Source organism: Rhinolophus ferrumequinum, chromosome 13 (genome assembly GCF_004115265.2).
Source record: "Rhinolophus ferrumequinum isolate MPI-CBG mRhiFer1 chromosome 13, mRhiFer1_v1.p, whole genome shotgun sequence".
Taxonomy (NCBI): domain Eukaryota; kingdom Metazoa; phylum Chordata; class Mammalia; order Chiroptera; family Rhinolophidae; genus Rhinolophus; species Rhinolophus ferrumequinum.
In genome coordinates this window covers 46,344,237-46,371,432 of record NC_046296.1, presented here as the reverse complement: position 1 = coordinate 46,371,432, position 27,196 = coordinate 46,344,237, and the positions used below count along the sequence as shown (strand labels likewise).

At 34.3% G+C, this 27,196-nt stretch overlaps 1 protein-coding gene across 2 annotated transcripts in view; it reads right to left on the bottom strand.

The window, feature by feature from the left end:
• Positions 1-27,196, bottom strand: part of STRN (striatin) — an 84,986-nt gene that overhangs the window by 30,575 nt on the left and 27,215 nt on the right. For both annotated transcript variants that reach the window (XM_033124668.1, XM_033124669.1), the window contains exons 3-7: positions 19,137-19,210; positions 12,341-12,419; positions 9,698-9,865; positions 7,675-7,810; positions 2,913-3,048 (exon numbers count right to left, since the gene is read on the bottom strand). In XM_033124668.1, the coding sequence (XP_032980559.1) occupies positions 2,913-3,048; positions 7,675-7,810; positions 9,698-9,865; positions 12,341-12,419; positions 19,137-19,210 (593 nt within the window). The remainder of the gene's footprint in view (positions 1-2,912; positions 3,049-7,674; positions 7,811-9,697; positions 9,866-12,340; positions 12,420-19,136; positions 19,211-27,196) is intronic.

Below are 27,196 nucleotides of genomic sequence, written 5' to 3'. Positions count from 1 at the left end.
ATCACAAAATGAATCACAAAAATTTTTTTTTATTAATTTATGTAGCGAGAGAAGGTTATTATTAAGAGATTATACTCTTCAATGATATTTTCATTTCAAAATTTTTATATTTTTGGCATGTATTTATCAACAAATAATCATTTTTATTTTACAAGACTTATAAAGAGCACTTGTAAACTGTCAATCAACCTGCATCCAAAATTTAAAACAATTTAGTCTCTAAATTCTTTGTTAGTTTATAAATTCTTCAAACAGGAAACTGATCTTATAGTAGAAAAGAAATTCAATCATTAATTTTCACTATTTGAGAAGAATACTTAAAGAATAAATGTTATATATTTTATACTTACTATGCTCGTAAAATAATTTATATACCATATAATGTTACGTGTTAGCTCAGAACTTTTGCATGAACTCAAGACTCATATATCCAACTGCTCACTCTATATTTCCATTAGGAAGTTGAAATAATATCCCAAACCAGACATACAAAACCAAACTCCCAATCTCTCTCATCCAATCTGTTCCACCCACAGGGTTCCCCATCTTATTTGATAGCAATTCCTTACTTCCACTTGCTCAGACCAAAAACCTCCCTTTCACACCCAACATCAAATATTTCAGGAAATGTTTTCTCTACCTTGAAAACACATCCAGAATCTGACTACTACTCAGGTTATCCATTACTTCTCTAACCACCCTATCTCTTGCTAGAATTACGGCAATAGTTGTCCCCTCTCCCCACCAAGTCTATTATCAACACTGGTTGCTCTGGGTTCTCAATATAGCAACCAGAGTAATTCTTTAAAATAAAAGTCATATCATGTCACCCTTCCATTCAAATCCCTCCCATGGTTCCCCATCTCCCCAGTGGTCTGCCTACATTACCCTACATGATTTGGGTTACTACATTAGAATGACTGCTCCAGCCACTCTAGCTTTCTTGAATTCCTCAAACATACCAGGACTGCTGCTATCTTAGGGCATTTGCTCTGGCTTTCTTCTTCCTCAACACTCCTTCCCCAGATACCATACGGCTAACTCCCTCATCAACTTCAAGTCTTTTCCTCAAATGTTAGCCTCTCAATGGGGCTGACCATCCTATTTGAAATTGTAACCTGTCCCTCCACCCAACCTTGACCCCAGCACTTTCTATTCCCTTTACTCTATTATACTTTTTCTACTTTCCATTTCATTTATCACCTTCTGATGTACTGTATCATTTATCATGTTAATTGCTTGCTGCCTGCATCCCATTACTAGCAGACTGTAGGGACAACAAGAGTAGGGATCTTCACCTAGGAGATCTGGCACATAGACGACACTTGATCAATATTCGTTGAATGACTGGAATAAACCAAAATGAACCAGAATAATGGTAATCTATTTTTAACAAGTTTTAATCCACAGTTTTAGAAAACAATTTATTTGCCTCTGAATATACTAAACACAATTAAAAAAAACCACAAACATTTTTATAGACCTAACTATAACCTATCAATAGTAGAAAGAGTCTCTTTTCCAGTTTAATTGTTAACATTCTAACAATCAAGAATGTTAATTTTCATTAGTCAGGTCTTAATTAAACTGGGTGGCTTGTGGCTCCTAAAATACCTTCAGCTTTTAAAAAAACTTAGCCTTATCATAATCTTAACTAGACCCATAATAACAATAGCAATGGAAGATCACAGAAGATATTTACTTGCCAGAAACTAAGGAAATTCTTAACCTATGCATATTCACTTTTTTAGTGGGGTAGGGGAAGGATAAAGGAAGAACTTAACATGGTTTAAATGTTCATTCAACTACGTACACAGGATTTGCAATCCACTTTTGCTAACTGCTTAAAAGTGAATTGCTTTGAATTAGAATTATAAAATCCTAAAACACATAAAGACAAACTCCTGATAAAGAAACCTCTAATTAACTGAAAGAGTCCATTGACTCACACTCATAAACAGAAATATCCACCACACTCTTGAAGAGTGAGACAGCTCAAATGTAGGAACAGTCACTCATGTTTTCCCTGGTAACTTCATAGCAGATTAGGTGAAAATGTACACACATGTATCATCTAATACTCGGGGCTACTCACACCTTAAAGCAAAGGAAGTTACATAAGGGACAATGCAGCTGTCTTTGGAGATAAATGAATCCCATTACCCTTGCAGTAACATTGGCAATGAAAAGAGCCAATTATTACTTATGCAGATGACTGACTGCTCAAAGAAAGTAGTACAGTAGATCTAGCAATTTTGGTAAAATTGTTGCCTAAAATAGCTGAATAACTTGATACATAAGCTCATCAGGGAGAAAGACAGAAGAGAGACTCATTTCACTTTAACTTCCCCTGGTTTCCAAAACTTTGTTCTGTTGAAAAAAAAAATGTCAGTCACTAAATAGCCATTATATTCTTCAATGACTTCAAGTAATTACCCCAAATAGTTCTTCAAATATTCGCCACAAAGAAGGAAAATATGTGGTATTAGCGCCATCAGAATTCCTGAAGGTAAGCACCAAGAAAAAATTAGGATAGGTTCTGATTCTCTAACCTTATCTGTTTTTAAAGTACATAGATTGTAAGCTAAAGACATCCTATCCTGGACTCTTTAAAAAGAGAAAACAGAAAAACATTCTGTATATTAATTCAAATTATTTTCATACTGTACTGCTTATATTTAAAACAATTAGAGGTAAACAGTTGTTCTTTAAACACACACACACACACACACACACACACACACCCCTCCCCCCCGGACAAAAAGTGACAGTAGTTAACAAGTTCATAGGATGTTCAACATTTCAACATTGTAAGATATGTAAAGTGTTCTTCAAGATGTTGCCCTCCTGATAAAATATTAGTTGCTTTTATTTACATAGTATCTCTGGTTGAATCCAGTATTCTTCCTTACCCCAGTCTGTTCCATCGCCTGCACTTCTAGATTCATTGTCTCCTTCCTCTGATGTAACCAAAAAGTCAAACTCCTTTAGAGCTTCTTTAGTATCTCGATCTTCACTGCTATCAGGCAATGCTTTTTTCCTAACAATCTAATGAAAAAACATGCTAAATTAAAATACATTATGGAATTAATTTAAATAAAGAAGATGGTATCCTTTTACCGTTAAATGAGAAAACCTAATTATTGTTTTCTTCAGAAAGTGTACACTTGTGTTAAATAATTGTAAAAACTATTCAATTCAGTGGAAAACACAGATGTCACTTTAAAAAGATATACATTATATATTTAAAAGTAGTAATTTAAACTTTGTTCAATGATGGCTGATTTGTTTTAAATAAATTAATGGAATCATATATTGAAAACACTGGAATGTAAGAGATGTATTTAAATTACAAATAGATGAAAAACATCCCTAAAATACTGTATTATAAGAACCACAACCAAATCTTACATTTCTTGAATGCAACTTGTGCAGTGTGCAGACATTCTAATCTAACCAAAGAAAGCACTTCATAAAACATTGCAAGAGTTTTTCAGAATATAACCATGATAAAATTTTAATTCTACTACATCATCCCCTTACAAAACATAATCACAAAAACTACAGACTCACTAATACATGCCTCAAGACTTAGAAGGTATTCTGTTTGTGGCGGGGGGGAAGGTTCCAATTATTATTTGTACTGCCCCAACTTTGCATCAATTTTCTCCAATAACCTTCTACATATTCAAATTTTTACTAAAATACTGATGTTTCAGAGTGAGACTTGAATTAACAGCAAATATGATAAGGGCAGTTATGTCTCTTTTTTATATATTTAGGAATATCTCTGGAATCACAAATCCAGTTGGAATATTACAATTTAGGCTAATGCATATAGAGATCATTTTTGAGATTTATATGCCAATGATGATACTCTATGAATCATCTCCATTTTGGTCACCTCCACCATCAAGAGCATAGAGAAATTAGGACACCTGGTTTGCAGCTTCTTTTGATAAAATGGACTCCGTATCTCAACTTCTCCAGACCTCAGCTTCTCCATTTCATGCAAAATAGAAATAGCATGATCTGGTCAAACTTTATCACTGGACTTTTTTGAGGGGTTTAAAATTATAATGGTTCAATACACACAGATCAGTGGGACAGCCTGGAGAGTCTAGAAATAGATTCTAAGAGATAACAATTAGCTGCTTTGTATGGCCCTGTTCTCATGCTCATGACTGCTATTACTTATCAATCACAGCACTTTTCATTTAAGACCAGATACAGCTTCAGAAATCCTTCTCCATGCAGCAGCACTCCAGGAAGCCACTATCAATAGAAGTAGATGAAACCTAATTTTCCTTAACTGTCCTGGTATATATTAAAAGTGAATAGGAGAAATCAAGGATTCTTTAATGATGCTAGAATAATTGGTTTAACTATTTAGAATATTTCCCTAAAATCAAGAAATACTTTTATGTTTACAGCATTTTCCAATCTACCCTCTAGCAAATCTATTAAACAGAAAAGGTAATATCAGTTTAACAGACTGTGAACAGAAAAACCATGCTGAAGGTGTATTCTCTTGTAAGTGTTCACCAATCATATGCTAATAATCTATTCTATTTTTCCCTGGGCAACCAGACTAAGGTAGAAAAGTGTCTCTGAAGAGCTAAACCAACAGAAGGCACTGGTCTTCATAGTTCCACATACAAATGCAATGCCAATCCACCTTCTTTTATGCTGGAGGATTGATCCCTGCATTTCCATGACCCTGGTGAGACACACCAGATAGAATTAGAAGGGATCATCACCAACATCCTGTTGATGATGGTTGAGAACGAGACAGAGAATCCTCGTTCTCAATGCCTGACTAAAAGGGCAGGGAAAACATAGACGAAGTATCTGGAACCTTAAATTCAAAGTCTGAATGTATTTTCAACATTAGTTATTACTACTAAATATGGTAGTAAGTCACAAAACTAATTCTTTGGGGGAAAATCCTGTTTGTAGCTTTCATCACCTCTACATGACCTTATAAAGAAAGAAGATAAAGAGCAAATTGCAGATCACTGTCTATCAAGTATCCTATTTAAACAAATACACAAAAACTCCGATGTGTGTAATGCTTAGGCACAGTGAACTATGGTTACCAATGGAGAGTAGGATTACTAAATGGGAATGGGTAGGGTTTGTTGTAATAAGCACATATTATTTTTCTCCCTTATATCTAAGGTTCTACTCCACTCTTACCTTCAATGAGATTATGAATCAACTTACGAAATTAAGACAAACAAAAAGTTACGGGTTGCATAGTGCTAAAAAGATGAGAAAAAGAGATGGGCTGGCACCTTGAAAACCACTGGAAAAGGCACAACATACATGGGGATGGGATTCTTCGTAACAGCAGTTAATCATTCTTACTCTCATTACATTTTCCTCCTGAAGAGTCTGAATGTGTAGGCCAAATTCAGACTCTTGCTGAATTGCTGCTGAAGTTATCCTTCGTATAGTTCAAAACTGATCACTCTTTATATGCATATGTAATTCCAAGATGACTTTTACACTTAACAAATGACATGATGACGAGAATGCTCATAATGATGGAAACAAAATTATGCTGAAGAGGTTGATCATGAGACAAGAGATGGACACGGAGGGCAGAAAAATGATCCACAACGTAACTCAAAGAACAGTCAAGCTCCAGCAAAGGGCAAAGAGCAAGAAAGGAGGAGGAGCACGTGCGGCTGTTGAGGACACTGAGCTGTATCATAGCCTAAACACAACCGACAACTAGTAAGAGCCTTAGGGTTCTGTATTTTCTTAGTTGAATCTAGAAAACTATTTTGATAAAAGAAATAGAATAACATTAAAAAAACACTGTTCTACTAAACACTTTAATAGGGTAATTTTCAGCTAATTCTCTCTCTATATATAGCAATGCAATAAATCGTCTAAGTCATGTTTATTCATTGCTACATAGAGTTAGATTTTTAAAGATCTTTTGGCATGTAGCTATTAGATTGCAGCTGTGAAAATTAATGTACTATAACACAAAAATTAGCAAAACTATTACAAAGAAACCAATTATTTGTTTAGAAATTTTTTTTCCTGAAAAATCTACAAGAATTTTTGAGTCCAATGTTTCAATGGGGTTAAGTATGTTTACATTAGTTGTGCCTTCATTGCTCCATCACAAAATTGCTATGATCTATACTAATTGGAAGACAGGATATTTGTATATTTCATTACTTAAAAAGAAACCAGATTATGGATGGAATTTCTAGTGAGACTATACTTAATAGTTACAATGATCAGCTTATAGACTTTTTAAAATGTTTAAACTGATAATGACTAACAAAACTTAAATGATCACAATGAATTATTAACCACTGAGCTATAATAGAGTATTTTGACAGGAAAATAATATTTCAGTGCAACATCACAAAAAAGGCAGCACAAAATTTCCAAACGATCAGGACAAAGAAAATGTATCATGCAACTTTAGGCATTTTCTTTTACCATAGTAAATTAAACACATGCTATTACTTCTTGTTTGGATAATTAAAAAATGGGAGTAACCACTTGAAGTTCATATAATATCCATGGTAGGGCTGTTATCAGCAGAATACAACTGAATAGGCACCCAGGGAAACAATAATCTGGAAATAATAATTTGAGAGTCTCTGATGGAAGCAGAGGGCATAAAGAAGAACCAAGAAGTTATACTTAGAAAGCACTTTATAGTTACACGTATTATTTTCATACATAGTATCTCATTTATTCCTCACAAACTACTCTGGGGATAAGGTGGATATGTATTATAATCCTCATTTTATAAACTAAAACACTAAGCCTGAAGGATTAATAAGCACAGATAATTAGTTACAGAACTGGGACTTAAATTCAAGGCTTTTGACTTTCAGTCCAGTCTGCTTTATGTTACCTTACTTACCTCCTCCCTCTTCTGAAGTAAAAGTGAAAGACGAAATGTGAACATTTTCCTAGACAAAGCAAGGCATGCCCTCATCTTTTACTCAAAAATAAAGAAAAGGAAAAAGAGGGAAAAGGAAGAAGAGAGAGAAGGGAGGAGAAGAGGGAAAATGTAGGGACAAAGAGAGGAGAGGGGGAAAAAGGAGAGGGACGAAGGGGACAGAGTGGAGAAGAGAAGAAAAGAGAGAAGAAGCAATTTAGAGACATCTGTTATTCCAAGAAACTACCATGGGAAAGTCAATAAACTTATAATAAAGAACTAAACAAAACTATAGAATAACCCTAAATAAGTATGAAGAACTCTTAATGGAAAAGTTCTGAAAGTCTGCAAAACTTATCTACAAAAACAACCTTGATAAGAAAAACAAAAGCTGCATCAATTAGAGTTGATGCCAGTTACCATCAGGCACCATAATGGGTCTGTCAGTTCTATTGTCTTACAGCAACCGATAATACTGTATTGTTTTAATATACGCATTTACCATATTTACCAACTCTATGGAAAGGCTGGTATGTTGAATAAATTACCAGAAAGAGTGAGGCCCTTAACAGAAAACTGCTATACTAAAAATATTCTTGATTTTGAAATCAATACTAAAAACTCTTTTATATTAAATTTCCCCAAATTCATGGGGAAAAAAGTTAAGGGTTTAGGTTGAAGGACATGGATTATTTTCAAAGTATGTATCATATAATAGTCCGTAAAAATATTTATATTTGAGTTAGCCAACTCACTGTTGAAGTATCAATGATGCTTTTTTCTCTTCCATCAATGTCATCATCTTCATCTTCATCACTGAAATCTGCAGCTGCATTTTCAAGGAATTTGAAATTATCCAGCACAGAGGCAGAATCTGTTAACTCGGATTTTCTGGTTTAAAACATGTACATCTTTCTCAGTTAAAGTTTTAAACTCAACATAAAAATTAATCCATGATATCTCGCACTAACTTTTGTTTATATTAATTATGATCTCTCAAATCATATTATGAACTACATTGATTCTTATCCATTACATTTCCATGAATTTTAATTGGAAAACCAATATAGGAAGAGGTTACTTTTTCAAGTACTTTGCAATCCTATCTATTTAGATTAATGGTAATCTAATGTAAAGAACTCCCCCTCCTGATTCAGTATTTGATTCTAAGTCAACCTTCATGTATTTCTTTTAAAAAATATTTTTCTTATATCTGCTGCTATTTTTCTCTATTCTTTTACACTAAGCAACTCTTCCTCTGACACCTAAGTTTCTATAACTAAGAAAATAATAAGTAAATATGTCATTTTTCTGATGCAATCTTACATTTCTAAACAGCTAGAGTTAAAAAAAGCAAATGTGCACATAAAGTTACTAAGCAATATATCAGTCAAATTAATATTACTATAAAACTTGACCCTATTGATGAGTAAATCATTAAACTTTTGGAAATGACTGACTTTTCAAACATGTAAGATTTGAGTTTAGTTCCCTAAAATTAAATTCAGTAAACAATTTCCTAATGGCCAGAACAGAATGATTTCTCTCCAGTTCATTAAAAACTGTTTTAAATCGAAGAAGGCATTTTCATGAAAAATTTAGCCACAACTATGGACAAAATTTTCAAAACAGATAAATGATAAATTTTGAATCTTTTGAGAGCTGTGTTTGAGTATTTTTCCATCCTATTCTTCATCTCTACATAAATCAGACAGAGTCAGAATAATACGCTTTCAGTGTCAAAAGACAGGTCAAGGCCCAAACACAAGGCAACTAGCGTGGTCTTTTCTGAAGGTCTTTACAATGACCTAAAGTGAACCCTTTAGGTAAAAAACATAACCAGGAATAATGCCTAAGTTGTCTGTGTCTACAGAGGAAACAACCAACATCTCACATTTATCAAAACAATTGAATGTAGTTTGAATTGTTAATAAACACATTTCAGAAGGCTCCAATGACATGTTTATAAAAGTCATATTTTTGAACCTTTACCTAAATCTCATAATTTTAGTTTATGTTCCAGAAAACAGAAACTCTGTTCTCACTAGAAAATATAAAGAGTTCAATTAAAACCATTCTTCCAGCCTAAACATACATTAAAGTAAAGTAACATCACATTTAGACTTTCAGAGAATCTTTGACTTTTTATTTCTTTAGGAATGCTGCCAAATTTTGTTCCATAAGGAAGAATCTCCTCATTTAACTGTTCATGTTCACTTTAAGCAGAATTACTGTAGGATACATGATCCAAAAAGCAAAACAAAATATTTCAGACAGCTATTGAATTTTTTACACTTATTCTATCAATGAAAAACATATATATTTAAAATAGATATTTTTCAAAGGAAAGATGAGTTTACAGCATTAGTAGATAAACAAAAGAAAAGGTTTACTTATAAAGAATCTGAGGTGTTTATATAAGATTTCTGGGGCACAAGGAATGAAATTTCATTCTTACCAATTTGAAATGAATTTCCAAAATAAGATCTTCTATGAAATTCTAACAGTAAATGAATGAGCTTTAAAATATTAAAATCTATATCAAATCCATAAATCTCAAGCAAATGTCTTAAATAAAAATATAGTTAAAATAATCACGAATGATAACTAATCCCTATGTGGTACCTTTACCAAATGAATTTTAAATTTTTGTTAAACTTTATTATAACTCTGTAGTGCTATCTAAAAGTGCAAGTATTATAAGTATCACCCATAAACCAAAAATACTTAATAAGAACTAACGTTATAGCTAAAACACTTCACAGAGAAAATACTTACCCAATCATTGCTGTGTCTTTAACTTCACCCTCTGTGCCATTTATAACTGAGTCCTGATTTTTGTCATCTTCCCTGTCAGTGACATCACTTGAAAAGCCCAACAAAGCTCGCACTCGTTTAGATTTCACATCCAGAATAGTATCTGTGTAACCCACCTCCTGTAGATACCTGTGTATGAAGAGGATCCTTACAGTTCAGTCATATTGGAATCAGTATTCTATAACTTCATATGTAACTAAAAGTATTTTTTTTAAATTCCTGCCTGCATAAGACTTAACAGTATAGCACTATGCTAGTATGACTTGCTAATAAATTATCTTCCAGCTGCAGATGGAGCTGTCTCCTACAGTACCAGCCTCTCCAGTCTCTGAGAAAAATCAAAGAACTATACAATACACCATTCATTATACTTATCATAAGAAGAAGCTGTTCCTTAATATACCTAATAGCACATTCTTTCTTCTAGGCATGGTTGGAGTAAACGCTCAGATTCTATTGAATCACTATTTTATAAAAATAATTATTATAACCAGTAGTCTTTTCACATTTCTGATGTAAAGAGTCATTGGATCAACTGTTTGAGATCTAGAGAGAATGTTTCTAGCATATATGGTTTCCTCCATGACATGCAAGAAGATAGTATATTCCAAAGAGTCACTTCTACAGAAGGGAAGCTTCTAGCCTGGGAAAAATCTAAAATTAAAAAAAAAAAAAAAAAAAAAAAAAAGACCACAATTCAATTGCAGAATGTGGGATGCTTGGGTGCACGGGTGTGTGTGTGTGTTACAGAGGCAGCAGCACAGAAAAAAAGAGAATAGGCTTTGTATTGAGAGTTAGAACTGGGTCTTAAACCCATTTCTGCCACTTTCTTCCTGTGTTACTTTAATTCTCCTGAACCTCAGTTTTCTTTCCCCTAAGAAACACACACAAAATAGAAGGCACTCAATATCTATTAACAACAAAGATGACCAAAAAATACAAAACTGGTAGTGGCAGGAACATGAGAAAGGCAAATGTCATTAATAACGTCATTAATAAACATGACAGAAAAATGTCAGGCATTAACTCATAAGTAAGCATCAATTCTAGGAGAGGAAAGAGAAAACATCAATAGACAAGATAACCAATATTTACAGAAAGCTTCTGATTAATATTTGGATAATAAATTTCTAATTTTCTTAAATTTAATCAGTTAATTCTTGAAAACTAATACAAAGGTATTATGTTTTTCCATTTTTAACAAGTAATATTTGATACATACTTCACTTTGGCACAAAAATCACATTATGAATAACTGTTTCCATAAATAGGCTGGCTCTACTAAATAGTTACTTCCTCATTCACTGATAAAATGCCACCTTTACTTTAAGGAGTAGATTATGAGTCTTTCAAAGTTTTTGAAAATATCTTTTGGATTGTTCACTATTAACAACTCATTAAAAAAAAAGATCAGCACTTTAAGAACACTTGTTTATTTATAAAAGGAAAATGCCTAAATCATATTTAAGACCAAAATGAGGGCACTACTGAAAACCCACTTATTAAATATCAGTGAAGTGTCATTTTCTTCTAATTTTGAGTAAGACAAAAATAGATATGAGGAGACATTTTAATATTCTCTTCCCTTCATCAAAAAGAATGGCTGGCATGCATCCACTTTGGAAATCACAGATTTAAACTATTCACAAGAAACCACAAAAGTCCAAACAGGTAGCAAATTTCATCTTACTGAGGCACAAATCTGAATACGCTTCAAACGTGACAGGCAAGGACCAGGCACTGAGCTGGTGATTGGGTCCAGCCCCACCACCTGACATCTGAAATTCAACTCGGCTTTGTTCCCTCTTTATAGTCTCAAAGACATTTTATAGGAGAAAGTATACATTGTGCAGTGTTTGCAAATTTGGAAAATTCAAAAAGTTCTTTAATCAATTTAAAATAGAAAGTTTAAAAACATACAGAAAAATTACATATAAATACTAATTAGATTTATATTAAAACATGTATACCATGTTTTCCCGAAAATAAGACCTAGCCGGACAATCAGCTCTAATGCATCTTTTGGAGCAAAAATTAATATAAGACGCAGTCCTATAAGACTGGGTATAATATAACATAATACCAGGTATAATATAATATAATATAATATAATATAATATAATACCTGGTCTAATATAATATAATATTAATATAAGACAAGACCGGGTCTTACATTAATTTTTGCTCCAAAAGACTCATTAGAGATGATTGTCCGGCTAGGTCTTATTTTCGGGGAAACATGGTATTCATGTATAAAACGCACAAAGAAAAGAGTGACTTTAAGAGTACAGAATTCTTTAAACTATAAATTTAAGTATACAATAAAACTTAGAAGCTTACAATGGTACTCTTTTTGATGAAGCTAAAATTATGGAGAGAATTCATTCTTGATAATTCTTATTAATATTTAATAAAAAATAAATTCTACCACAGGGGGGGAAATGATTAATATGAAAAAGGAACAGTAATTCAATTAAGATTTTCCACAGCAGCAGTATAATACTATGAGAAATAAAATTATTCTATTGAGCTGAAAATACAAAACAAAAATACTCTCAGGAAAACATACGCATCCCCTCTTTACGATGACCATGGGGTACTTACTGTCTGAGTAGTTGTCGACCTTGTTTCCACATTAACTGGCTATTTTGTTGTGGCTGCACCTCTGTTTCATTACCTTCATCTACAAAACATTAAATCATAATAAAACTGCCTTGTAATATACATTATAGGGCATCTCGATTTGTAAAAATTGTCCAAGAAAAATTTGTAAGATTAAAAATATGTGAAACTGCACTGCAAGGTACATTTTAGGACAATGCAAATTCTGTTTTTAAGTCAAATTTCCATAACAAAACCCTAAATACATTATTACTACTGGATTCTCCTGAGTTGTAGAACGAAAATAAAGACATTTTCGGAATCTTTAGGCAGCCTTAGAATTTTCCTCCAGGACAAAGACCTATCTAAATCAAGTCAAACAATAAAAGTCAAATAAAAGTATTATGAAGCAGCATACCAGAATTAGAACGAAATACCCAGGCATGTGGGGGCGGCGGGGAGAGCCAGTTTGATTAAATATTAGATAGATAAGAAACAATCTTGGTCCAAATCTATTTCCTTCACTAGTTATTAAATGAAAACCTCAAGTATTCTTTTTAAGACATTCTTTGAATGAAAATCTCCTAGGTCTTGTAAAGCTTTAAATTCATTATTTGGTAGAAGCCGAATCTTTTCTAGAAGGTGGTAACAGAGTCTTCTCTGTGATTAAGTCTGGACTAAAGAATTTCCAAACTACACTATGGCTCTACTTTGAAAACACAAAAATGTTCACCCTTTCCATCAGCCCTTGATCAAACAATAAGAAACTGTAGTCTTTATAGGGCTTTATTCAAGTGGAGATACAAGAAAGACTGGGAATATTTGTTTTATGAGTATTTGCTATTATGTATTCACTTACTATGTTCCAGATGCTGTATTAAAAACATATACATTATCTCTTTTAATCTTTACAAACGCAAAAGATAGGTGTTATTACTATCTTCATTTTAAAGATGAGAAATATGAGTTTTACAGGTTAATTTTAAGTTAGAAATAGAGTTGTAAGTGTTGAAGTCATGTCTGTTTGACTCCAAAGCACACATATTTTCCTCCACATGCAATCACTACAATGATGAGAAATTAGAGAAATATGTAAATAAAAATAAGAATTAGATCTTGCACTTTCATTTTTCTCCTAAAATAACTAGGCCAAGCTCTGTGATACACCAAAGAAATAGTAGTAGGTTATATGGGGGGTGGAGAGGGAGATAAGGGAGATTAGTTAACTCAAAAAGGGAAAATTACTTTGGGATAACTTCAGAAGGTATACTTTTTTTTTTAAGGCAAAAACAAAGGTTCCAGTACTAAGGAAAAATGATACATCTTGTTTCCAGTGACCCACAAATTCGGAATTGTGCATATATAACACAGTATGTTCCAATATGTCCCCTTCTTAAGTCAAGCAAGCAACCTGTACTTACCAGTAAGAACATAACACTGACATTCTAAAAAAGCTAAAAATTTCAGATGTGAAAGAATTTTGAAGTCATCTAATTTCCCATCAGAATAGGCCTAAATCCCTTCTATACCTTCTTCAGATACACTCAACTGCCTACTTTTGGCAATCATGTTAACAAAGTGTGTTACATGCATTCAATGGAATACTACTCAAAAGAAACAAAGAATAAACTATTGACACATGCCAACATGTATGAATCTCAAATGTATTATATCAAGTGAGAGAAGCTAGAATCAAAAGCCTACATTGTGTATGATTCCGGAATCCATGTGACTTTCTGGAAAAAGGCAAAGCTATAGCACTAGAAAACAGATTAGTGGTTGTCAGAGGATTAGAGTAGAGAGTGAAGAGTAACTGCAAAGGGAAGTAGTAACAAGAAAGACTGCATGTGTTTGTGAAAACACTAAAAAGATTGATTTCACTGAATGTAAATTACACCTTAATAAAAAATAAATTAAGCCAAATCAAATAAGAATGCATCTTTATACTCTTTTTAAAAAATGTATCCTTACATTGAGATAAAATCCAAATCCCTGGATAACATTTGACATTTACCAAAAACAAAAACCAAAAAACCAAAAAAAAGAAGTCTAAGGTTTGAAGAAAACACAAAACCAAACTCTTACACATGTGAACTTGATTTTCCCCATACTTCCTTACCTAGCCCAACCTCACAGTTCTCTCAATGGTCAGTAAGTAGTCATCAACTATCAGATTCATTCTTACCTTATCAAGTTCAAAAAATGATATTATACAAAAGTGAGGATTTTAACATGGTAACTGTTATATTTTTTTGGTAATATTAAAAGTATTTGACTGGTACTTCCAGTCAAGTTGAAGTAACGGGGACCCAATCTATCCTCCTGCTAGAAACAACTAAAAACAGAATAGATAAAACCATGGTTAAGGCATTAGACATCACACAAAAAAGGACAATGATCCCTGAGAGAAGGGAAGCAAACCGGTGAGCCCTATAGTTGTTCCAGCTTATTGCCTTGATAGCATTTCCAGATAATAGCGTAGGGAGGAGGAACAAAAACAATATTAGAAGAAATAATGGATTAAAAAATGCCAAACTTCATGAAAACTATAAACCCAGAGATCCAAGAAACTCTACAAATACCAAGCACAAGAAACATTGAGGGAGGGCACCAAAGTACATCATAATAAAATTGCTTAAAACCAATGATAAAGACAAAAATCTTAAAAGTAGCCAGAGAAAAAAATGTCATATTCTACACAGAGGAACTACGATAAGGATGACAGAAGATATCTCATCAGAAACAATGCAAGTGAGCAAAATAAAGACTTTTTCAAGACAGACAAAAGCTGAAAGAATTCATTATCAGCAGCCCATATTACAAGGTATGTTAAAGGAAGTCCTTAATGAGGCAGAAGGAAAATGATACCAGGAAATATGGATCCACACAAAGGAATGATGAGCACTGGAAATACATACTTTTTATAGTATTCAACTTTCTTGACAAGAGAATTGACTGTTGAAACAAAAATAATAATGTAGTGTGGTTTGTAACATACACAGAAGTAAAATAAATGAGAACAATTGCACAAAGACAGAGGAGAGATGGAAGTACATTGCTATAAGTGTCTCATACTACTTTTGAAGTGGTATTATCACTTAAATATAGACTAATAAGTTATAAACATAAAGCAACCACTAAAATAACAAGTTATAGCTAATAAGTCAGCAAAAGAGATAAAATTGAATCATAAAAAATACCAATTAATCCAAAAGAAATATGAAAAAGAAAAGGCAGCAAAGAACAGATTAAACAAACAGCAAGATGGTGGTTTTAGACCATATCAGTAGTCACATTAACTGTAAATGGTCTAAACATCTCAACTAGAGGCATACAAATATTCTATCGTAATAAGCATCTAGCTTATAATATTAAATAGGATAAACTGAAATATGGAAGATAAATAGATTTTAACATAATCTGGATTAATATTCTCCTAAAGTAGAAATGTGAAGGTTTGGAAGTGGAACAAAACAGAAAAAAAAAAAAATCAGAGGGGACACTAATTTTTTGTGAAAATTTTTCTGAAAAAGTCTGGATTGTTAATTTTAGAAAAATACAAAATGGACAAAGAATGGAAAAACCCCTATGTCTTAAGATTTACCCTATTTGGATACACCAACTTCTACCCTCTGCTAGTCCTGACTTTATTACTGTCATCTATATGTCCCTTGATAACAGTCACAACCAGGCTCACAAACTTCCTCTGCAACCAAACTTTTCCTACACCTTCTTGAGTGAAGTTATCTTCACGTGGGTGACCCACTTCAGCCTCTCCACAACCACCACCCTCTCTAGCCGTCATTACCTTCCCTGTCATTATGAAGAGCTGCCACGATGCAAACTCACTCTGTGAGCACAGCCTTCAGGTCCAATACTCCTAATTCACTACTTCTTTAACTGGGGACTACTAGTCCAGGGGCAAGTTACAGCATGCAGGTCAACCTGGCCTGCCACCCTCATTCATTCCTGTATTGTGGCTGCTTTCATTTGCGACAGCAGAGCTGAGTAGCTGCAACAGCGAACATACGGCCTCCAAAGTCCAAGTATTACTATGTGGCCTCAGAGAAAATGTGCTGACCTACCCTAGATCATAGCCTATCCCCTAATTCTTAGCCATTTAGCCTCCTTTTGTCTTCACTTCCATCCCTGTCTAGTTTTAGTTCACAGACTATCACTTCAACCATTCTTTTGCCAACGTATCAATTTTCTTATTCCCTTGTCTCTCCATGAATTCAGTGAATTCAACTATTACCTATTTTCATTCTTTCTACCTTTTACCTAGGCTGCCAAGTGTGCAGACCAGTGCTTCTATGTAAACTCATGATTATAGACTTCAACTGGACCCTTAGCTTTTCTCAATCATACTATTTTCTACTGAGTTTGTCCCCCTGTTCACTATTATTTTAAACTTTCTCTACTTTTCTTAAACCTCTGAAGCACTCTTAGCAGGTAATCCTGTCTCATACATAAAGTTATATTAAACACCCACCACCAAACTGAAACCCAAACCTACAAATCCATCACCTAACTTCCTACATTCTCTCTTGATAACAATAAAAGACAGGCTCTTCCTGCCATTCTCCAGCTATGTTCAAAATCCAATCCCTCTCACTTCTTCAGATACCTTCCTATTTTGAATATCTCTACTCTCTCCCTTTTATGTGTTCCTCCTCTAAGAAATATTACACACACACACACCACACACACTCTTTCTTGATCCCATGTGTCCTTTCAGCTATTGCCCTCTCATCCCTCTCCTTCGCCTTCACAACCTAAGCTTCCTGAAAGTTGACTATACTTAGTCTTCCTTTTCCACTTATGTCTATGTTTCTCCTCTCACCTCTCTCCTAAAACTGCTCACAATCAATAAATCCTAGAGATACTCTTCAGCCCTCTGGACACTAATCAGTAATGCTGAAGGGTCCTTACTTCTGGAAACCCACTCTTCTCCTGGTTTCTACCGCTTTTCCTCTCACAATCCTTACCAGTTTCCTTTCCAGGTTTCTATTCCTCTACTACCAGTATTTTAAATGTGGCCATTCCTCAGGGTTCCATTTAGATCCTCCTCTCACCCTGCCAAGGGTCGCTGGGTGAGCTTTTCCACTCCAGTGCCCTAGAGTGCCACCAGTACTATATGGTGATGCCCCTCAATCTCCGTATCAAACCCATACCTCCAACCTGAACTCCAGCCCACACGAGACATCTGTCTAACAGCCATCTTCACTTGATTGCCTAATAAATCAATCCAAAAGTGAACCTACCATCTTCCAAACCTACTTCTGGTCTAGTTTTTCAAACTAAAAGTATGGGAGTCGTTTTTTTATGTTCATCCCCTACATCCAAACAAGGACTACTTCCTGCAGATTTGACTTCCTACAGACTTTCTGAACACACCCACTTCTCTGCATTGCCAGGAGCTTTGTCAAGGTAACGTGACTAACAGTCCTCTAACCAGTCTCCCCATCTCCCATTCTGCTCCTCTCTAATCCGTCTTCCAGGACTAAGAACAAATCTGATCACAAGAGTCCTAATTAAGTCCTTCAAATGCCTTCTCATAACTTGTAGGATAAACTGTAAACTCCTTAACATATTTTATAACGCTTGTAAAATATTTTACCATATACCCACACCCAACTTTCTACCTGTACCTAGAAACACTCCTTCCCTCCATCCCAATACTACCCCGTTATTTCATTTCTCAAACGTGCCATATTCTTACCTCAGAAACATCACCACTAATGCTCTCTGCCTTTCTCCCACCTCTCAATTTAGTCAGTCCACTTTCACTGACTAATTCTTACTTGTCTTTCAGAGTCAACTTTAAACCTCACTTCCTGCAATAAGGCTTCCTTAACCACTTAAGGCTAGATTTGGTTCCCCTGCTATTGTGCTCTATTAACACAAAACGTATTACCATTATACATGTCAATTTACTATAATCATTTTTTTCTTATCTTTCCTATAAAAATTCAATAGGGTGTTATCATCTTATTCACAGAATTTGGTGCTTGGTCTGACAAGTATTACATACTTTATATTTGTAAGATAAATAGGTGGTTTGAAAGATCAATAGATGGGATGGTACTAGGTACTGTATACTAAGAAAATAAATGTGGGAATTAGGAATTATTTCCAGAATTCTTCCCACTTCACAGATAAGGAATGGAGCAACCTCAGAGAGATTAGGCAATATCACAGGTATTTAAAGTGTTAGGGCAGAGTCAAACTTATATATATCTGATTTCAAAGACCAAACTTTTCCTATACTGAGCCACACTGTTTACTTATAAACATTATATAACTGAAACTGAGGGATCAGGTTTATATAACTGAAACTGAAGGATCAGGCAACAAGGAATTTCCCTGTACTTACAGAAGAGCTCTCTTCCCTCCATAGTTCATACGCTTTCTTTCAGGATTTAAAGGGCGTGATGTACTTTGTACTGCACCTCTCACATTTCCCACTGATACTGGGAAGACCCAGCAAGATACTGGGAAGACCCAGCAAGACCCAGCTGGTGCATGTTACCCCATGACTGATCCTCACAGTAAGCATAGAACATAAGCAGGAAATGGGGAACTAACAGAAAAGGGAAGAGGGAAAAGGAAGGAAGGCGGTGGAAAATGATTTAGATGACACTAAATGATTAGTGCCAAAAGATAAGTAGGTCAAAAAATAAAAATTAACTAACATGCAAATAATTAGAAATTAACTGCAGTTATAAATATTGTTGCTACAAAATACTGGACATTAATTTCTTTTTATTCACTTAAACTTCCTTTAAAATTAGCTTACCAGAATCATAGCTTGGAGGCTTCATATCTCCCTGATTCAATTCTGTCCCATATTTCAACTTGTGGTATTTGGCTCTAACAAAGAAATGAGAAAATACAAACCATCTTAAAACACATTTAAATGAACATTTAGATATGTAACAGGAGTAGTTATCAGTATGCAATAGTCCTGGCTAACTGTCAAAGGCTCACAGCCTTCCAGGATGTCAAAATTGTAACACAAAAGTGCTTCCATTATCATTTTGTTGTTATACCATCAAGTGCTATTATAACAAATGCAGGACTAACACTGGGAACCATAAATCTTTCTGTAATCACTAATGAACCATATTAACACTCTAGCTTCTGTTGTATTCAAATTTTCTTGAGGACTGCCAGAGTATAATTATATTATGGAAAGCAGGAGATAAGTTTGGATTGTGACATAACCTTGTAAAAAACTAACCTTTCTCAAAATTGAGATTTTTAAAAAGAAAAATCATCTGTAACACTGTGCCTCGTCAGACAATTATGCTTTGCCAAGTATGCGTTATACTGAACAATCCAAAGGAGGGAGGGGAACAAGCCCAAATCATCAATGTTGAAAAAGATATTCCAGCAGGAATGAATAAATTTTTTTAATGGTCAAGGTATCCTTTGCCTTTTTAGGAAGGACTCGGGAAGAACTGTGAACAGGAATTCTTGTCTACCTTCTTTTAAAAATTATCTGAATGTTATTAATTCTGGTTAATCTGATTTAACATCTGAGATTTAACCACCTGAGACCAGAAAAATAATAACGGTAAACAATTTTAAGGTTAACTAAAAGTGGCCATACTTACTTAATGTATTTGTATACTTTGACTTGTGTGCTTCCCTGAAATATTGAGGCCATTTACAATAAATATTCAATGTAATGACACTTGGATAATACAACAATAATAATAATTTGAAAATCTAAGTAATGAAGTAATGAAAGAGTAACAGAGCCAAATTTGAAAGTTATTTTTTTCTTTATGAAAAACTAATTGAGCACTTACTATAAAGTTTTTATATTTCAAGGAAAGTATAAAGAAAATGAAAAGTATTTTCTCAAATGTGAGAAGTACTGGAATTCATCATATTATTTTGCAATTATTATTTTGCGGTTACAACAGAAAAATCAATGTTTTATGCAGAGAATCTTTAAAAAAACCTATAAACATTATAGAAAGCTGATGTTCTAGTTCTTAAGTGGTATATTTTTTATATTATTATTTTTATATATTATTTAGTATCTCTATTTAGTATAAATACATTTAGTATTTTTTACCGCGTTTCCCCAAAAATAAGACCTAACCGGAAAATAAGCTCTAGCATGATTTTTCAGGATGACATTCCCTGAACACGAGCCCTAATGCGTCTTTTGGAGCAAAAATTAATATAAGACCTGGTCTTATTTTGGGGGAAACACGATATATTAATCTTTATATGTTTTACATATAGATAAAATGTTTTATTAATAATATGTACCTATTAAAAAGAAAAAAGAGTATTTGTTTGCTAATATGGATTGATCTCTAAGCTTAAGTAAAAAAAGCAAGGTACAAAATACTATATACATGTGTGTTTTGTACGTGTGTGTTATTATATTTCATATGCATGGACTCTTGCTGAAGGCTACATGATACATAAGACATCAGTTAAAAAGACTTCCTTTGGGAAGGGAAATCAGTGAACTGATGCAGAAGGGAGACTATTTTGTGTTATTTGGCTAATTAATCATATGCATATGTCTTTTCTTTAATTTTTAGTGAATATCTTGTTCCAAATTATCTAGAACATCTTTTTCTCTATCCCCAATGCTTCTGTTAATAACAAAGATTTCATCATCAGACTAAATATTTCCTAGTCTATTTCAATGTATTTGTAATAATGTTGATGATTAGAGGGTAAGATTTACATCCATTAATTTAACTCAGTTACCAGAAAGTAAACCAAGTTCTTAAGGTCACTGTCAATGTTCAGATTTTTCAGAAACATATTTCATCTACCATAAGAAAGTAAAATACCTCCTAGAATCTAGAAGTCAAGACAGCAACTGAAAGTAACTGGCCTGAGGACAGAATAGAAGTAGCAATAAAATTGTATGGAGTTAATTTATATATATATATATTTTTATGTATATATAAAGAAAAACATTTTCAAACACAAAATACTGCATTATAGTGCATTCTAGTGGTCTTTGGAAAAATTGCAAGAGAGATACAAAAAAGGGAATAGAATATATTCTATGCCATATATACAATATATATTCTATGCAATATATGTAACAAAAATAATAAAATACAATGAACTAACATTTCATAAAGAATTAGACAAAGACAAAATAAGTAAAGAACTGCTTGCTCTGTTTACAAGCTGTGTTCCCTTAAATTAGTCTCCCTACTGAATAGTTAAATTCACTAAAAAATAATTTACTCACAGAAAACTGCTCAATATAGTAACATTCCTTTTGAAGTCAATATGCTAAAATATCTTCTCCCTCACATGTTTTCTATTGTTTTAACACTTCATCTCTTCTTGTTCCCTAATCTTTTTCTGTCTAAATCTGACTGCAAGTTAAACAGCAGATGTCATGTCTAAGAACCATACATTTGATACATAGCCAGGCCTCCCAATTGCCCTTTACTGAATAAAACAGCATGAAAATTATGTAATTATAATGTATTAAAGAAGTCCCATTATAGTTTTGTTTCAAAGCTACATTAGATATAATGTGCTAGGACTACAACATAGCAGCCCCATCACACTGTGAATGTGGATGTTAAAAATAATTTGATTAAATCCAATGAACTGTTATTGAATTCTTATGACATGCCGGGTACTCTGCTGGCTGCTGGCAATAACCTGCAGCTTGTAGTTAGTTATAAGGGTGAGGCAAGGAGATGCCTACGAGACAAAAATGTAAATAAATAACAAGAGCACACTATGCAGTAACAGCTAAGAGTTATGTAACTTGTTACAAGAATTCAGATAAGTGATTATCTAATTCTGTCAAAGGCCGTGGCAAGGAGACCTACCAAAAAGAAGGTAACATATGGGATTTTAGCTAAACCTCAAAACCAGTAGATTCCCAATCAGACAAATGGCTTTATGTAGAAGGTATTTTTGTCAGAAGGAACATCTTAAACGTCTCAAAGTGTGAAAATACAAAGTTGGTCAAAAAACAGCTAACTTGTGTGTGTGTGTACATGTGTGTGTTTGAGTGTGCATGCACTTGCCGGCGGTATATGTGTATGTATAGGACTAGAAAAGGGGCCTGGGTGTACAAGGTTTTACTAAGAACTGAAATAAAATAGGTATTTTTAAGCAGGTATATAACATCTGTGTTTTAGAAAATGAGTCCAATGGACATGGAAGGTGAATTAGAATATGGAAATATTAGAGACAAAGGGGAGTAGTTAGGTTTTTATAGTGGTGCAGATAAAAGAGAAATGAGGAAAAATTTTTCAGAATTATATTTTATGTAAAATTTGAAGTTCTGCATTATTGAAGTTCCTGACTAAATCTTAGATTATATACACTGTGTACTCCTGAAAAATTAAGGTGTGATGAAACAATACAGTGAATGTTTAAATTTAAAAAATTTATTATAGTAAAAGACACACTGCCATTAATCCTCCTCAAAATACTCCCTCTTTCTTCAAACACACTCATCCCATCATTCTTGTCACTTTCTGAAGCAGTTCTAGAAGTCCTCTTTCATGAGTGTCTTTAGTTGCACTGTCGTGGCTGCCTCGATGTCCGAATCATTTTGACTTTGGGGAAGAGGCAGAAGTTACATGGTACCAGATCCAGTGAATAAGGTGGATGAGGACACACCGTGATGTTTTTATTTGACAGAAATTGCCTTATACCAGAAGCGATGTGTGACATGGAACTTTGTCATAATGGAGGATGATTTATGGCACACTTTAAAACACCGTCTCTCTTGGGGCTGGCCCAATGGCTCAGGCAGTTAGAACTCCATGCTCCTAACTCCGAAGCTGCCGGTTCGATTCCCACATGGGCCAGTGGGCTCTCAACCACAAGGCTGCCGGGTCAACTCCTCGAGTCCTCCAAGGAATGGTGGGTTCCGCCCCCTGCAACTAAGATTGAACACGGCACCTTGAGCTGAGCTGCTGCTGAGCTCCCAGATGGCTCAGTTGGTTGAGAGTGTGGGCTCTCAACCACAAGGTTGCCAGTTTGATTCCTTGAGTCCCACAAGGGATGGTGGGCTGCGCCACCCCCGCAACTAGCAACAGCAACTGGACCTGGAGCTGAGCTGCGCCCTCCACAACTAAGACTGAAAGGACAGCTTGAAGTTGTACAGCACCCTCTCCACAACTAAGATGGAAAGGACAACAACTTGACTTGGAAAAAAGTCCTGGAAGTACAAACTGTTCCCCAATAAAGTCCTGTTCCCCTTCCCCAATAAAATCTTTTAAAAAAATAAAAATAAAAATAAAAAAGACCTTCTCTCAACCGTAGCTCACACCCAACTGACCACACCGAACAAGTTGAAACTTGTCACACATTGTTACTAAGGTTCTCTGTACCACTCCCCGTATTGAAGATCCCTGCCTTTCTGTTGGATGGCACTTGGCAGCAGCACTCACTGTATTTTTCAATCACAACAGAAAAGCTATGTGTCACACATTGCTTCTGGTACGGAAATTTCTATCAAATAAAAGCAGTATGGTGTGTCCTCATCAACCTTATTCACCGATCTGGCATGAGTGACTCTTGGCTCTTCCCCAAAGTCAAAATGACCATGAAAAAAAAATGTTTTGTATCGATTCAGGACATCGAGGCAGCCATGACAGCGCAACTAAAGACACTCATGAAAGAGGACTTCCAGAACTGCTTCAGAAAATGGCAAAAACGACGGGATGAATGTGTTCAAAGCAGGGGGGAGTATTCTGAGGAGGATAAAAGGCAATGTGTCTTTTACTGTAATAAATTTTTATTTAAACATTCACCATATTTTTCAATCACAGCTCGTATGTTTACTCATTTTGTAAATTTTATAACTTAAAAATTGCTTTGATAAATTCATTGCTAGGTGAGTAATCCTGTAATTTTAAAGATTCAGTTTTACATAATTTTGGATCTTCTTAAATGGGACTATTTAGAAAATCTGTAACACAGCAATTCAAAACCATGATCCCTACTCAGGTATTTATATTAAATGACAAGATGTCTGGAATTCACTTTAAAATAGATCAAGATAAAGCAAGCCTAACAGAAAACTTAACTTGAGGTTTAGAGGTGTATATAAAAGATATTAGTCCCCCTATGTTTATGTTTCAATTTTTTTAATTGGCTTAAGATTTCAGGCATTAAAAAATAATTTCAGAATCAAAAGAATAAAGTGTTCTAGAGCTCCAAAATTTTTAAAAATTCCTGGCATTAAAGAATTAGAAAAATAACTTCAAAGTGAAAAAGACTGAAATGTTTGAGAGTGCTAATCCACAAAGAAATACTTTTTTATTCCTTAATTTATTATACTTCAATAGTGCCATTATATCAGAAATAATCTCAAGTCATTTCATGAACTTCAAAACACACAAAATCAGGGACTCTTTTCCAGGAGAATCCCATTGGTGTTTTTATTTTGCTTTGTTTTGTTTTGTTTTTAATCTTCCCCAGCTGCAGCCAGTTCTTTATCTCTTCTGTTCTCCAAAGTCAAGCTACTATATCTGTCTCCACTTTATCTATCCTTCTCACCCCTCAATCCCCCGTGATCTGGTTTATGTTCCTACTACCTCACTGAAGCTGTTCTGGCAAGGATACTAACAAGCTCTAACTGGCAAACCCAAATGACTGTTTTCAGTATACAATTTACTCAGTCTGTTTGGCACCTGCAATCGTCAAACTCCCATCTTCTTTAGCTTGCTTCCAATGTACTGCTCTCTCCTTCCTTCTCCAACCAGTGCTTTGTTGGCTCTTCTTCCTCTGCCTTTTCTTCAAACATCTCCATTTCCTGTGGCTTCTGTCTCTTCTCTTCCCACAATACTTGTTCTGCTTGTCTCAACTACTACTTTAACTTTACCCATAATATTAACGATTCCCAACTATATATCTCTCTAGTCACTAATCCACTCCCATATCTGCTTTTCAACCCTTAATTCATATCCTCAGTTCAACTGATAACATCCAAAACTCACACTTCAAGCCAGAAATCTAGGAATCATTCTTGAATTACCTTTCTTTCTTCCTCATACCCTATACCCTACCATCTTCCAAACTGTATGGATTCTTTATATTTCAAATGTTTCATAGCTGATGCCTCCTCTATTCCAGCAGCTACTCCTCATCCCAGACTAATACAATCTTCCTGCTTGTATTAACAGACCTTTCCAGTCCATCTCCCACATTGAGGAAGAATGATCTTTATAAAATCTATTGCATACTACCCATGCTTAAAGCCTTGCAACTGCATGACAACTAAATGTAATATGTACTCCTAGACTGGATCTTGGACTGGGGGGAAAAAAAAAAGCTAAAGATCATTATTGGGACATTTGGGAGGAAAATATGCTACAAAGATCATCACTGGAACATATGAATAGGGGCTATGTTAGATAATGGAATTATATCAACATTAAATTTCCTTAATTTGACAATGAGCTGTAATTATACAAGGGAATGTCCTTCCTCGTAGAAAATATACACAGAGGAATTTAGGGAAGGGACATAATTAATGTCTCCAACTAAGTAGTAAATGATTCAGGGAAAAACAATATGCTATAGTGTGCATGACAAAAGTAAATACAGTAAAATGTGGTCAATTGGTGAATCTGGGTAAATGGTAGATAGTTCTTACAATTTCTATTAGTTTGAGATTATTTTAGAATAAAAAGTTTTTGAAAACTTTCAATAGACCCCATTATGTGTAAGAGAAAAGTTTCACTTCCTGAGTCAGGCTCCGTGTGACCTGACTCTTGCCCATCTCTACCACTACCGCTGATCAAATCATAACTACCCTCCATAAACAGTAATTACAAATTTGTCAACACACTAAACTGCTTTATTCCATGTCAAACAGATTCTCTCTACTTCCTGAACCTTGCCTATCTGGCAAACGCTTTATCTTTCATGATGATGGTCAAGTTTCACCTCCACTAATTAACTCCCTCCTTTCTATTTCCATATTCCAGACAGAAATTACCACTCCCTTCTTTGTGATCCCACAGACTGCACAGCAACTCTGTGGTTTCCAAGTCTGTTTCCAGTTACTCTAAGCCCTGAAGGACCAGGACTACGACCTGTGTTTATACTAACCTCCAGCACAGTGCTTAAGTTGGATGCACAGATTAAGGAATATGTTTAATGAGAAGGGATACACACACATACACAGACACACAGCACACACAATATTCTTGGTCACTGTAGTATATATATAGTTCAATTCTTCCATCTTACGAGATAGTATAATACAACGTACTAGTAAAGAGTACAGCCCTCAGAATCAGACAGATCTGAGGGATCTGAATCACAGCTCTACTTAATTCTGCAATTGTACACAGACACTTAGTTTTTAAGTGTCAGGTCCTGGTACACAGTAGTTAATAAATAGCTGCCATTTCAATGTTATTACTCTCTCTCTAATTGGTTATGCCTATGATTTAGACAGCTTAAAATCTCAAATATTTCCAAATTACTACTTTAAAAGTACAGTTTTATGGGGTTTTTCCCCCAATAGTTTTCAACCAACTTCTTAAAAAAAAGAACCACCTAGTTTTCACTAAGAGGTCAACCTGTTTTCAATCTTCTGTGCCATTTAAAGATCCCACATAAAGATGAACACAAGTTCTAATAAAGTTTTATCTATTTCTTGGTATTCATAAATATCATCTGCTAAATGCTATTTTATGGTAGTTTTGCAAACAGCCCATTTATCAACCTCAAAATAATGAAAAAAGCATGTGATCATCAAAAATAAAGCAAAATAGAGAATTTCAGTATCACCTATCAAAGTATTCAAAACAATGTAGTCTCACATTGCTGACAAAACAAGTAAATAAAATCCAAAGACCATCTTTTACAGTAAATAAA